The sequence below is a fragment of the Trichosurus vulpecula genome, chromosome 5 (genome assembly GCF_011100635.1).
Source record: "Trichosurus vulpecula isolate mTriVul1 chromosome 5, mTriVul1.pri, whole genome shotgun sequence".
NCBI lineage: Eukaryota > Metazoa > Chordata > Mammalia > Diprotodontia > Phalangeridae > Trichosurus > Trichosurus vulpecula.
The window spans coordinates 191,880,512-191,896,401 of NC_050577.1; the positions used below are offsets into that span (position 1 = coordinate 191,880,512).

Here is a 15,890-nt window from a genome sequence, read left to right on the forward strand (position 1 = left end):
TGGTTTGGCTGAATGACACACTACATGATACAAAATAATTCTGGAAAGGTAGGTTGGAGCCAGGCTGAGAAGGGCTTGAAATGCTAGAAAAGTTTGTATAGGATCCTAACGGTAATAGGGAGCCATTAGATTTTATTGTGAAGGCGAGTGATACTGTCAGACCCATACTTTAGAAAAAGCATTTTGGATTGGAAATGCGGGACAGACCTGAAACAAGGATACTGATTCAGAGGCCATAGTCCTAGTGATACATAAATGGTCAACTGCATAAATGATTAAACCCCATGTGAACTAAAGAAAGTATATAGAGAGAATAGAAGACAGATTCTTGCGGTGTACCCACATTTAGAGGATGCTATATAGATGATGGTCTAGGAAAGAAGACTTAAAAAGAAGTACTCCAATAGGAAGCAGAACCAAGAGAAATCCGTGTCACTAAAAGGCGTGGAGTATCCAGGTGGAGAGATTTTCTAATAGTGTAAAATTCTACCACAAATATCAGAGAGGACTGAGAAAAAGCCCATTGCATTCGACAAATAAGCAGTTTTTGAGGATAGAGAGTCCTTTTTTGTCTTCTCATCACCAGGCCCTAGCACACTGCCTGGATCACAGAAGGTGCTAAATAAATGCCTGCTGATCGACCCATTGATCGGGGTTAGGAATCCAATGAGAGGAGAGGAAATGGAGGCAATGAAAGTAAACTCCTTTCATCTAAGAGTCTGAACTAGAAAGGGTGGAAAATGTATTAAAAGAATAGTTTAAGGGTATGGTAGCATCAAGTGATGGATTTGTTTTGCTTTTTTTATTTCAGGATGAGAGAGACCTAGCATGTGGAAGATACTAGCAGAAAGGAGGGAGAGACTAAAGGTTAAATAGAGAAAGTAGATCATTTGGGTCATAAGTTTCTGGAGAAAGAAAGAGGTAGAATCAAGGATTCATATAGGGGAGTTGACCTTGGAGAAGAGTCGTCATCAGAGACTAGAGTCATAATGAGGGATGATGTCAAGGCATTTTGACAAATAAAAGAGAGGAAAAGTTCTTGGTGAATGACCTCTATTTTCTCAGTAAAGTATAAAGCAAATGATTTGAGAGATGGGGGTTGGGGAGTTTGGGAGGCTTGAGGAGAGAAGAGAAAGATACATTCTAAGCTGATAGAGAATAAGGTAGGTGAAGTAACTTCTTGTACTGAGAGCCCAGTTGAAGTTAGATAATATAAATTTGTAGTGTCTCCAGTCAATAAGATTGCAAGCCTTCCTTCAGTAGCATAAAAAAGGAAGCAGCAACTGGTGGGAGTAATGCAGAGTTGGTTCTTGACAGGACATAAGTGGTGATAAAACAAAGGGGAAAGAATTAGAGAATATAGCATGGCATAATGATGACAGTTTAAAAACATAAGTTCAAGATTGAGAAGAGAAGAAAGTGAAAGTAGAGTAGATGTGATGATACTAAGGGGTGGAGATTCTGGAGGTCATGATGAGAAGGAATAGATTTGAGGAGTAAGACATAGGAAGAAATGGAATTACAGGGGTTTGTGGTCAGATAAAGAAATTTTATCGTTCTTGACAAAGAAAGTGGGACATTTGTGTATGTTAGCCCAGGTGTCAATGTGGTCTCAGAGTTCCAGAGGCTGAGGGCTTCATATGGCCAGGAGAATACATTAGAAGTGCTTATTTTCCCTCTATGCTGAGAAAATGTCAATTCCCTGGTAGCAAGCAGAGGACAAAGTGGAACAGTTCCATCAACAAAAGTGAGTTGGTTACATTGGCAAGATTACTGCCTTTGTTAAGTGTGCTGAGAACAAAGACAGTGACAGCAGGGAACAAAATTGTGCTGCCTTCTGTCGTCAAAAGGCAGCTGGCAAAGGGCTGACCTTTCTGACTTCAAAAGCAATATTTCCCCAAGCAAATGAAAACTGCATTTAGAAGCTCATAAGATGTACCAAGATAAGGTCAAAATGGGTACATGATTTAGACATAAAGGGTGATGCCATAAGCAAATTAGGAGAGCAAGGAATAGTTTACCTTTCAGAAATATGGGGAGGGGAGGAATTTATGACCAAACAAGAAAGAGAGACCATTATGAAATGCAAAACGGATAATTCTGATTACATTAATTTAAAAAGGTTTTGCATAAACAAAACCAACACAATCAAGATTAGAAGAAAAGCAGAAAGATGGGAAACAATTTTTATAGCCAGTGTTTCTGATAAAGGCCTCATTTTTCGAATATATAGGGAACTGAGTCAAATTTATAAGAATATAATTCCTTCCCCAATTGATAAATTGTCAAAGGATGTGAACAGGCAGTTTTCAGATGAAGAAATTAAAGCTGTCCATAGTCATGTAAAAATGCTCTAAATCATTATTGATTAAAGAGATGTAAATTAAAAAAAAACTCTGAGGTACCACCTCACACCTTTCAGATTGGCTATTATGAGAGAAAAGGAAAATGATAAATGTTGAAGAAGATGTGGGAAAATTGGGACACTAATGCATTGTTGGTGGAGTTGTGAATTGATCCAACCATTCTGGAGAGCAACTTGGAACTATGCCCAAAGGGCTATCAAACTGTGCATACCTTTGATCCAGCAATACCATTGTTAGGTCTGTATCCCAAAGATATCATAAAAAGGGAAAAGGACCTACACATACAGAAGTATTTATAGCAGCTCTCTTTGTGGTGGCAAAGAATTGGAAAATGAGGGGATGCCCATCAATTAGGGAATGGCTGAACAAGTTGTCATTTATGAATGCAATAGAATACTATTGTTCCTCTAAGAAAAGATGAGCAGGCAGATTTCAGAAAAACCTGGAAAGACTTGCATGAACTGATTCTGAGTGAAGTGAGCAGAATCAGAAAAACATTGTAGACAGTAACAGTAACATTGTGGGACAATCAACTATGATTGACTTAGCTCTTCTCAACAATACAATGATCCCAGACAACTCCAAAAGACTCAAGATGGGAAATGTTATCCACATCCAGAGAAAGAACTATGGAGTATGAATGCAGATCAAAACATACTATTTTCACGTTTTTGTTTGTTTATTTGTTACTCTTCCCTTTTGTTCTGTTTCTTCTTTCACAACATGACTAATGTGGAAATATGTTTATATGATTGCACAAGTATGACTTATATAAGATTGCTTGCCATCTTGGGGAGAGGGGATGGAAGGAACGGAGAAAACTTTGGAACTCAAAATCTCATAAAAATTAATGTTGAAAATTATCTTTACATGAAATTGGAAAAAATACTATTAAATACGGTTTACAAAAAAAAGTTTATAAAATGTTAGTTGCCTACTAGAATTGAGATAAATACTATTGTCCAAGTCTGTAATGACCTAGCTAAAATAAAACATACCAGGTGATGTAGAAATGGTGTCTCACTACATTATACATATAGCAGTGGTGTTGCTGTGTTGAGATGATATGCGGTCAGGCTGTTGTAAGTTCAGCTCACTCCTCAATCCTCACTGTTTTTTGTTGGTAGGCTTGACAATTCCTTCTTGCTTTGGATATGGCTCTCTCTCTAACTACTCCCTTGTACCCTCCTGCTCTGGAGAGTAGCTTTTTGTTCAAATCAGACCATGTAGGAATGATGGTGCCCATCTTAAAACCCACCTAGCCAGCTAGCTAGCCATGGCTGTCTTTGACTCATTTGCCTAGAGAAACCCCACTAAATGGGGTTCTCTTTCCTCTGACAAGTTATACAAATTAATCAATAACTCTCTTTTGAACTCAAGGCCTGAGCCAAAAATTTTGCTCTGGAAAAATATTAAAGATTTAAACTTACCTCACTCTCCCCTTCCTAGAATTCCCAATCACCTCTCTCAACACTTCATTTAAACAGTGACAGTTTTTTTTTAAGCAACACAATCACTTAGCAGCTTTTTGACATTCATCAGGCATAAGAGACAAAGTAAAGGTTTAAACTCAAAGGATAAGCAAACTTTTAAGTGTAATGGGGGGCTAGTAAGCATGCACAGCATGCTAGGCTGATGCAATCCCCATGTGGACTTTGGAACATATGCACAACTGGTTCTGGTCCACTAACCACATGGTGAAAAGGACACTTTTTGATTGGCCATGGAACTGGAAGTGTGATACATTCAAAAGACTCTAACAAACCAAAGTGGGTCTTTTTGTCTAGTTCTCTCCTTCCTGGCTATAACTCCAGAAGGAGAACAAGCTGCTGATGGCCTCTAGGTGGTAGATGGTCCTCAGGACCTCTGGATCCCTGAGCCAGCATGAAACTGAGAGTGTGTTGCTTCTCTCTGTTGTGTCCTTTCCTGATTTTAGGTGAGGGATCATTGGAGACGGCTATGACTTTGTGAGCTTCAAAAGGTCAGGAAACCAAGCCACAAGAAGTCCAGGAGCTAGAGTTCATGCCATAATTTGCCAGAGGCCATATGGTGAGGTATGAAGTCTGATAGACCTGCTTGATATATCACAAAAGGAACAGAAGTGAAGACACATCCAACCATTGGTTATGACATTTGGAAGGGAACTTGTAGGGGAAATGCTATGACAAAAACTGTTTTAACATTGATCCCACTCTCTCCAGGGACCAAGGTGTACAGAGGATAGCGTGCCCTGGTGTTGGAAAGAAATGCTTTGTAATTTTCTCTTCTTGCTATTTCTTTGCAATAAATATCCCTTTGTAAAAGTTGGTTGGTATTAATTGGTTAAATGGATTTGAGACACTGATCACTGCTGGAAAGCAGTAAGGAGAGCACACTAGAATGAAGACCAAAGACAAAAAAATTTAGAGAAAGATACTCTCAACACCTTAAGATTACCCTAGAATTCTGAGGAGGAGATATAGCTGGATTCAGTCATCCAAGAGTGAGTCCAAATTAACACTACATAAGAAAGAAAAATATGCATCCTTGTTCTCCAACAGGAAACATCAGACTCAGAGGTTTATAGTTTTTCTGCAGTCTAAATAAGTTTCATTGGCAGACTTAATCAGGATCAGACTTAATGTGGCTCCTGAATGATTCACCCACTTCCTTTTGGATCTGGAATCTGACATTGGCAACTTCATAGTCACAGTCCTGTGCTTCCTCCCCAGCCCATTTCTCTGTTCTACCTCTGCTGGTTTTCTCATGGCTGGTTAAACGTCTTATAAATTCAAATTGGCCCCTCCACCAGCCACTTCTCTTGTTAACAAAAAGGGAAGATGTGTATTTTATCTTTAATAACTTGGGAGCTACACTGTCTATTTTATTCGACCTAAATGTTGGGGTCTTCTGGTATTATTTTCATTTACATATGTATAGCCACTGGTGCATATTATTCTGCTTTCTTCATTACATCACTTCAAATAAATATTTCCAATTTTAAAATTATTCAGATTCATTTTTCCTTATATTACAACAATATTCTTAGAATTCACATGCCCCCATTTGCTCAGTCAGTCCTCAATCAATGATCACATAACTGATTTCCAACGTACTGCTACTCCAAATAGTGGTATTTATAAGTATTTTTTTCTGTCATTGACTTCCTTAGGTTATAAACTGAGTAGTGGGATTGACAAATCAAAGATTAAAAAAGACTTAATAACTTTTCTGACATGATTCCAAATTGTTTTCCAAAACAGTTGGACCAATTTATAGCTCCACCAGCTGTGAGCCGGTTCGCCTATCTTCCCAAAAGCACTAAAACACTGATTTTTTTTTCATCTTTTTTTTACCATCTTTGCCAATTTAATGTGTGTAAAGTTGTACCTGAGAATTTTTATTATGCATTTCTATGACTATAAGGAATTTTTCAGATGTGCTCATCATATGTTTCCCAATTGTAAATAATTAATAATAATAATAGGTAACATTTATGTAATACCTACCATATACCAGGCACGGTGCTAAGCACATTAGAAATAGTGTCTCATTCGATCTTCACAACTCCAGGAAGTAGGCACTATTATCATCCTCATTTTACAGATGAGAAAACTGAAGCAAACAGAAGGTAAGTGACTTGCTCAGGGTCACTAGATATGAACTGTGGTCTTCCTGACTTCAGGTCTGGTTTTTTATTACTTCATTTGATTCTCACAACAATCCTGTGATCTCACGTATACTCATTCCTTCCCACGGCCTATAAACATGCCCAGGTTACTCCCATTCTTTTATTTTTTAATGTTTCCTTCATTCTCACTCTCTGTTTCTGTTTCTCTATCTCTGCTCTCCCTGTGTCGCTGCCTCTGTTCCTGTCTCTCTGTCTCTGCTTTCTGTGTGTCTGTCTCCATCTCTTTTAACATTATCATCACTTCCAACCACCTGCTCCCATCATCACCCCTCACATGTCTGACAGAATCCTCACCTACAACAAATAAGTAAATCTAAGCAAATCAAATCAACATTGGCATGTTGGATGCCTGAGGATGCTTGCCTCATTCTGCATCATAGCCTGCCCCCTCTTTTCTGAGAGACTGGGAGGCGAGCTTTTACGTCAGTGTCTTGAAGTCATGACTGTTCACTCCATTGATCATGGTTCTGATGTCTTCCAATGTCGTTTTCTTTTTTATTGTTGTTAGCACCATTTAAATTGCTGCCCTTGTTTTGATTACTTTTTTGGTATCAGTTCATTTGTATCCATTCAAACAGGTTGTCCCAAATTTCTCTGAATTCTGCATATTTGTCAGTATTTACAGTGTAAAAATCATGTAGGCATTATATGCACATGTAACCCTTAGGTCCATGTGTATTATGCTTTTTTCCCCCTGAAAGATAACCCTGTCACCAGAGTGGTGAATAAATAGAAAGAAATGGGAGGTTTCTCAACCAATCCAAAATCATGTCATAGGGCTGTACCTCAGAAAAATGGGCCAGTCTACATGGTTGGGGGAGGTGGGAAGAGGCATATTACACAATTTATTTAGCCATTCCCCAATTGATGAGCACACAGCTTGTTTTCAGGTTTTTTGCTACTATAAATTTGTCACTATAATTATTTTTGTATGTATTGAAACTATTCCTCTGCCTTTGACTTTTGGGGGATCTATGCCCAAATCAATATTTCTGAGTTAAAGGGTATGCTCAATTTAGTGATTTTTTAAATATAATTCCAAATTATTTTCCAGAATGGTAAGACATCTCAGGGGCAATGACAATACGACAATGCATTAATGCTTATTAGTTGTATGTGTATACATACACACACATATGCATTTATAGTATTCTTTTAAGATAGCAATCTTAGAAATATGATAATATATTATGTAAATATGACTTTTTGATCATGGTTTTCAGGGAATACAATGACTTCATAATTATCTCTAATCATATTTTACTGGTCAGTTGCTTCTAGTATTAAGATGCCTTATGTGCTCTAAATTTTCACTCTTTTGACTTATTTCTAATTTTTTTTTGTTGTAGCATTGCATTTTAAAGTTGTTTGCTTCATTCTTTTTTCTATATTGTCCACTAATTGGGTAATGTTTCTACATTCTACAAATCTATTTATTCTCCTTCCAAGTTGTTTTTCCCCCCTCAAGAGTATTAATTTCATTTTAAAGATTTTACTTCATATCTTCTGTGCTCATTTGGAGTTCTTGACAATAATCCACTATTTGTTTTATGGGGTTCTACTTGTAATTATTATGTAGTACTTTTGCTTCTTTTTTATTAGTTCTTTTACTTCTCATGCAATTTTATCTTAGGAGGCTCTTAACAACAGGCTTTCATTGTATTAGATGGGTTTTTTTTAAATTTGCTTCACAAAATTAAGTATAGTCAACCCTCACCATTCTTGTGTTTAACTTTCCTGACTTCAAGCACATGAATGACTGTATTGGTAACATCATTTTCACTTTTATGTTGACAACCAGTCACATTTGCAGCTATGAGCAATATAGAGGGGAAAAAATGAGAGGTACAATTCTTCTGAGTTTGTGAGCAGCTGGTATCCTACTAGGTGCTTCACTTGTCTTGTTCACCCTATCATTGTAAAGAACACCCTGTTCATTCATTCCATATTTTCTTTATGTCTTTAAAATTCAAGTTTTGTGTTGTGATTATACCCCTAAAGCATATTACAAGTCCTCAGGCCTCTAAACCCAAACTCAGTCAGTGATGCAGCTTAGTGAGGAAATAAATGGGCTAGATAAACTTCTTGCCAGAATGTTACAGCCATTTTGGGCAACAAGTTTGGTATTAACTGGTAATTCCAGCACCTGGGGCAAATTCAACTCAGGGTTGGGGGGGAAAGGAGACAAGAAAAAGACCTCAGGATACTCTGAGGCTGATAAGTGTTGCCATGACTACTAATCTCATGTATCCTTTTATGAGAGGCAATTTAACAATTTTTAAATTTAGATTAGGCCCTCACGCTGCCCTGTCTGACAGAGTGGAAGGTAAGATTTAGGTTTAATATGTTTTAGTTTTAAGAATTTTTTTTTTTTGTCCATTGGAGCATTTTATTGGTATGTTTGTTTTACACCCTTAGAAAAAGAATCCCACGATTTTTCCTCCTGTGTGTTTTCGTCTTGCTTCCTCATGGTCCATGATGCCAGCTGAGGTTGTAAGCACAATAAACCCAAACTGACGGGATGGTAGGAGATTATTCTGCCACTTTTCCAGATCTTTCAATTGAACATCAAATCTGGGGCTGATTACACCACACTTGTTTAATCTGCCCGTGAGGTTCACAACAATTTTCCCTGCTCTGTGATCATCAATGATCTCAAATTCGCCAATATAACCATGCTTCATCATCACAGTTAAGAACCGGACGATTACTTTGGAGCACGGCCTGATGAGAACCTGGCGTTTTCCTCGCTTTTCTGCATTGTTGATGCTTTTGAGAGCATCTGCCAGGACGTTCATGCGCACCATGGTGGCAGCGCTGCAAGATGGCGGAAAAAGCAGTTTTAAGAATTTTATTTGTTGTAGAGTACTTATGGAATTATAGATTCCATGCATTATAAAAAGTTAATATTGTCTGAAATTGATGGGTTTCTCAACTGAGATTCTAGGGGATTACTAAAAAGAAAAATATTTTGCATGTTACAAATTTTATTTTGTATACATTTGTATGCATTTTTGGGTTATTTCATGGTTACTATATTAGGAAAACTGCATATTATAAGAATGTTTTATTATAAAGAATTATATGCAGAAAAGTGTATTTACAGCAATCTCTAGCAAAAGATTATAGTTTTGGGTGGTTGTGGGAACCTAGCCCTCTGTTTCCCATATGTTCAATGTATCAACATTTGCATTTTTTACTTTTGAACCATTTTCTAGGAATATAACCCTGCAAAAGTTGAGGATTGACTGTATAATCCTATAGAGTAAAAAACTGACTTTCAAAGAAATAGACAATTTCCAAACATTTCTGAAGAAAAGACAAGAGCAACAGAAATTCTGAGAGGCAAACATAGGAATCAAGAGAAGTATAAAAAGGTAAATAAAACTGAACAAGCAAAAGGGACTAAAAGAGGATAAACTAGCTTCTAATATGAGATGATATGTGTGTCCCATCAGAACCTTATCATTATTAGTCTTAGAGGGAAGTGTAATAAGACAATGGGCATGGGAATGGTTTTCATATGTTTTCATGATAAGAAAAGATAAGAATCTGTGATGGGACTCTGGACAAAGGAAAGAGAAGAGGAGAAGGGGAACAGAAGCAGATTGCATCCAGCCTAGGGCATTGGTGATGAGCACATTCTTTTCTCACCATTACCTCCATTTTTTTACACAGCAGGTAATGGAGAGACAAAGAGAAGGAAAAGTATAAGAAATAGGATGGAGAGAAGTACCTAATTAACTATTAAAACAGTGAGTGTGATAGGGTTGAATACACTCATAAAATGGAAGAGAATAGAAGAATAGGTCAGAAAGTAAAAATCCAGCAATATATTCTAGATAAGAAACATTCTTGAAACTTAAAGATTCATGCACAAAGCTAAAATATGGGATTAGAGAAAGATCTATCATGCTTCAGTTGATGTAAAAATTGCTATAGTAGTGATCATGATCACAGACAGAGCAATAGCAGAAATCCACTTAATGAAAGAGATAAACAGGGAAACTACATTTTGCTGAAAGGTATCATAGACAGTAAATTAATATCAATATTAGACATAGATGTGCTGCAAAGTATAAATAGCATATAGTACCTAACAGAAAAGTTAAATGAGTTAATGAATTACAGGGAGAAATAAATAGTACCACTATAATAGTAGGGTCTCAAAGTACACCTTTCATACCTGGATAAATCTAATGAAAATAAACAAGAAAGAATTAAGGACCTGAATCAAATTTTAGAAAATTAGATATGATAGACCTCTAAAGAGTATTAATGGGAATAGGAAGCTGTCAATATATTTCTCAGCTGTCCATGGCATCTTTCCAAAAGTTGACCATGTATTAGGGTATAAAAACCTCACAAACAAGTGCAAAGAATCAGAAATATCAAACACATCTTTTATAAACCACTCTACAATAAATATCACATTCAATAAAGAACCACTAAGAAGAATTACAATTAATGGGAAACTACATAACTTAATCCTAAAAAGTGGGTTGGTCAAAAAACAAATCATAGAAAGAATCAATAATTTCATGAATTATAATGACAACAATAAGACATCATACCAAATTCTTTGGGATGCAGCCAAAACAAGCCTTAGGGGGAATTTTATATTTCTAAACACTTTTATCGAAGAAAGATTTAAAAGAATTGCTCAACAAATCAGGCATGCAAATAAAATAACTAGAAAATTGGCATATAAAAAAACAAACACCAAAACTGGAATATTGAGAAATGAGGTCATTTATCAGAGAAACTTGCTGTAATTTTTTTTTGCACGGGTATGATTACTATGTATTTCCCTCCCACCCTGTTTTCCCCTGTTTATCTTATTCTCTCTACTTTCATCCTGTCCATTCTCAAAAGTTTTTGCTTTTGACTTTACCTCCCCTAACCAAATGTTCAGCTCCCACAGCCAGTCAGTCCACTTCATCATAACAGCAAGAAACCCAAACATTCAATACAGAATATCACAACATGGAGCCTCTTCACCCCAAAACCTCTCTCACCCCCTGGTGGGATCTTCCCCAAAACAAACTCACAGTACAACTAAGTCAGCCTATTCTGTTCTAACAATCACAGGGATGGCCATTAGCAGCCATTAGTAGCCATAACATCTCTCTCTCTCTCTCAGCATTTTCCATGACATAACTTCCTTTTCCTGTCAGGAAGCTCCTCCCACCACATATGTCTTAGGCTTCCTGTGACATAAGCAGGTCACATGGCCTATTATGGGTGGGAAAGATCTTCAAATCTCCTTGCTACTACACCTCTCCACTGTGAAAGCTCCTTTGTGCCTCTTTTGTGTCTGATAATTTACCTCATTCTACCTCTCCCTTCCCCTCCTCCCAGTGCATTCTTATTTCTCACCCCTTAATTTTATTTTTTTAGATAATCAACTCATCATATTCAACTCACACCCCTGCCCTCTCTCTATGTATACTCCTTCTAACTGCCCTGATAATGAGAAAGATTTTAGTAGTTACTAGTATCATTTTCCCATGTAGGATTGTAAATAGCTTAACCTTATTGAATCCTTTTTGATTTCTCTTTCCTGTGTTTCTTTTTTATGTTTCTCTTGAGTCTTGTATTTGAAAGTCACATTTTCTATTCAGCTCTGGACTTTTCATCAGGAATGCTTGAAAGTCCTCTATTTCATTCAATATCCATTTTTTCCTCTGAAGGATTATACTCAGTTTTGCTGTGTAGGTGATTCTTGGTTGTAATCCTAGCTCTTTTGTCCTCTGGAATATCATATTCCAAGCCTTCTGATCCTGTAATGTAGGAACTGCTAAATCTTGTGTTATCCTGACCACATTAATAACAAGAACAAAAAAAACCATGTAATTGTATAAATAGATGCTGAAACAGCTTTTGACAAGATACAGCATCTATACCTTTGGAAAAACAAAAACAGAAATCAAAGGATTACATGGATTTTTCCTTAATATGCTAAATAATATCTATCTAAAGCTAAGAGCCAGCATTATGTATAATGGAAATTTACCAAAAGCATTTTCAATTCTCATTATCACCATTACTATTTGATACAGTGCTAAAAATGCTAACTATAGTGATGAGACAAGAAAAAGAAATGAGAATAAGCATGGGCAGAGGGAACAAAATTATTGCTTTTTGCAGATGATCTGATGGTTCCCATAGAGAATTTTAGAGTTAACTAGAGAAATTAATTAAAACAATTAATAATTACAGCAAACTTGGAGGATGTAAAATAAACCTACAGAAATCATTAGCATTCATGTATATTGGCAATAATAATTAGGAGGAAGAAATAGAAGAGAAATTCCATTTATAAAAACTACAATAAGTCCAAAATACTTGGGAGCCAACCTGCCAAGATACGCACAGAAATTATATGACTATAACCCCAAAATATTCTTTATACAAATAAAGACAGATCTAAATAATTAATGGTATTCTAATTGCTTATGGGGAAGCTGAGCCAATGTAATAGAAATCATAATGCTACAAAAATTAATTTACTTATTCAGTGCCATACCAATCAAACTGTGAAAAGATTACCTTATAGAGTTAGAAAAAATAAAAAAGAAACCCACCTGGAAGAACAAAAGGTCAAAAATCTCCAGGGAAATAATTAAACATGAAAAGTTACAGAAGTGGACCTAGTATTAACAGATATCAAGTTATACTACAAAGCAATAATTGTCAAAGTAATTTGGTATTGGTTAAGAAATAGACTTATGGATAGGAGAACAATTTATGAGTAAACAAGAGAGAGCCTAGTAAGGTACAAAATGCATAATTTTGATTACATAAAATTTAAAAAGTTTTGTACAAATAAAACAAATGTAGCCAAGATCAGAAGGAAAGCAGAAAATTGGAGAAAAAAATATATAGACAGCTTCTCAGATAAAGGTCTCATATCAAATATATGAAGAACTTTGTAAAATCTATAAGAATATGAGTCATTCCCCAATTGATAAATAGTCAAAGGATATGGAGAGACAGTTTTCCAATGAAGAAATTAAAACAATGTATAGTCATAGGAAAAAATTCTCTAAATCATTGACTAAAGAAATACAAATTAAAACCACTTTAAGATATCATTTTATACCTATCAGATTGACTAAAATGATTGAAAGTGAAAGCGACAAATGTTGAAAGGGATGTGGAAAAATTGGGACACTAATTTATTGTTGGTGGAATTGTGAATTGATCCAATCATTTTGAGAGTAATTTGGAATTATGCCCAAAGAGTTGTTAAACTACCTATACCCTTTGACCCAGCAATACCACTACTATGTCTATTTCCAAAGATGATTAGGGAAAAAAGAAAAGGAACCTATATGTTCTAAAATATTTATAGCAGCTCTCTTTATGGTGGCCACGGATTGGAAATAGAAGGGATGCCCATCAATTGGGGAATGCCTAAACAAGTTGTGGTATATGATTGAGATAGAATACAACTATGTTATAAGAAATGATGAGTTTAATAATTAAAAAAATATGCATAGACTTCCACGAAATAAGGAAGAGCAAAATGAGCAGAACCAAGAGAACATTGTATACAGTAACTCAATATTGTTTTAAGGACAACTTTGAGCAAATAAGTCATTTTGACTATTATGAATATCCAAATTAACTACAAAGGACATGTAAAGGAAGACACTATCTGCATACAGAGAAAGAACTGAAAAATAGAAGTATGTATAGAATGATTTTAAATCACACACACATACACACACACACACACACACACACACATTGGTGTCTAATGGTAGCTGTCTCTAGTGTGGGGGGAGATGAAAGAAAAAAAAAAGAAAAAATTACACAATAACTTTATCATATATTTAAAAGGAATAGCAAGTTGTACACAGTAGATTTGTAGTTTCATAAGCAACCTTTTTATTATGCAGTTTACAGAAATCTTTGTTTTATTATTAAAATATAATTTTAAGAAGTAAAAAAAGAATCTGATACTGGTTAAGAAATAGAGAGGTTGATCAATGGAACAGGTTAGGTATACTATAAACTAAAGCCTATTAGTTGATTGTTAGATGATTAGCTGATTCCAGAAAACTAGAAAGCATTTAGTCATGAACTAGATATATACCATCAATTCACACTATATACCAAGATAAGCTTTGAATGTATATATGACTTAGACATAAAAAGATGACATTATAAACAGATTAGCAGAGCAAGGAAGAAATTAACAGCTAGGGAAATAGGTGGTGATTAAATAAGGGATATAAAGGGTCACAGAAGGTAACACAGAAAATTATGATTACATATAAGTTTTGGCACGAACAAAACCAATGCAACTAAAATGAGAAGAGAAGCAAGTAATTGGGGTGGGGGGATCTTTGCAGCAAGTTTATCTGATAAAGGTCTTTTCTAATATATAAAGGGGACTGATTCAAAATTTATGAGTAAGAACCATTTTCCAACTGACAAAAGGCCAAAGAATAGGAACAGGCTGCTTTTATAGAAATAAATGCAAGCTATCAAATGACACATACAAATCTTCTAATTCATTAATAACAAAAAATACAAATTAAAGAACCCTGAAGTTCTACCTTATAACCATCAACAAAAAAAGGTAAATGACAAATGCTGGTTAGGTTTTGGGAAAACATGTACATTAATATATGTACCATATTAATATACATTAATACATGTACTGTGTAGTTGTGAATTATTCCAGCCATTAAGCAAAGTGATTTGGAACTATGTCCAAAAAGTTGATAAAGTGTGTACATACTTTGACCATTGGCCTATACTGCAAAGAAGTCAAAGAAAGAAGAAAAGGACCCATATGTACAATAATATTCATAGCAGCTCTTTTGGAAGGGGTGCCCATCATTTAGATAATGGAACTGTGAACTGTTCCAGGCACTCTAGAAAGTAAAGAGGAATTATGTTTTAAAAAAAGCAATAGTTTTTAGTTTTGCCAAATAACCTTTGACCTAGTGATCCTGCTGCTTGGTTGATAAACCCAAAGAGATCAAAGAAAAAGGAAAAGGATATACATGTACAAAAATATGTATAGCAGCTCTTTTTGTAGTGGCAGAGAACTAGAAACTGAGGAGATGCCTATCAATTGGGGAATGCATGAACAAATTATGATATATGAAGGCAATAGAATACTATTGTGTTGAAGAAAAAGGGGGATGACCAGAGGAACCTCAGAAGACCTATATAAAATTTTACAGAGTGGAGTGTGCAGAACCAGAACAATTTATGTAATAACCACAAAATTGTAAATACAGACAACTTTAAAAGACTTGGAAACTCTAGTCAACCTAATATAGCTATATAGATATAGGTAAAATATCAATATAGCTGTATTGATATATAGATAACATCAATATAGCTGTATCTATATACAGACAATATATTTTATAGAAAGATATCTATATAGATATAGAAAATATACATCTATGTGTGTGTACATAGATATAGTATATCTATCTGCACATTGAGGGATTGTCATCTCTCTTTCAGGATGTGTGTGGCATGTTTCATCATGAGACCTAGGGAATAGTGGTTCATCATTATGCTGATGGAAGTTCCTAACTCTTTCTATCCTGATTTTATCTATCTATATGAATATGAACATTGCCAATGTAGGAATTTGTTTTCCTCCACTACAAATTTTTATTACTAGGCCTTTGTTTTTCTTTCTTTTTCAATTTGAAGGCAGGAAGAGGTGGAAAGGGAAAAAGAGGACTGATTAATTAAAAAAAATTAACCTAAAAAGACTTCATTCTTTGAAACTAATGAGCAGTTGTGGTAGAAGATGACATATCCAGAAGATATTAGTATCAGCTTTCAAGGAAAGAATATTCCCTACATTTATA

At 35.4% G+C, this 15,890-nt stretch overlaps 1 protein-coding gene across 1 annotated transcript; it reads right to left on the reverse strand.

Annotated features, from left to right (window-relative positions):
* Positions 1-8,398: 8,398 nt before the first annotated feature.
* On the reverse strand, positions 8,399-8,864 carry LOC118851602 (40S ribosomal protein S15a-like). The gene has a single exon (XM_036761105.1). It carries the CDS (start codon positions 8,841-8,843, stop codon positions 8,451-8,453), a length of 393 nt encoding a protein of 130 aa, XP_036617000.1. The 5' UTR covers positions 8,844-8,864; the 3' UTR covers positions 8,399-8,450.
* Positions 8,865-15,890: the final 7,026 nt, after the last annotated feature.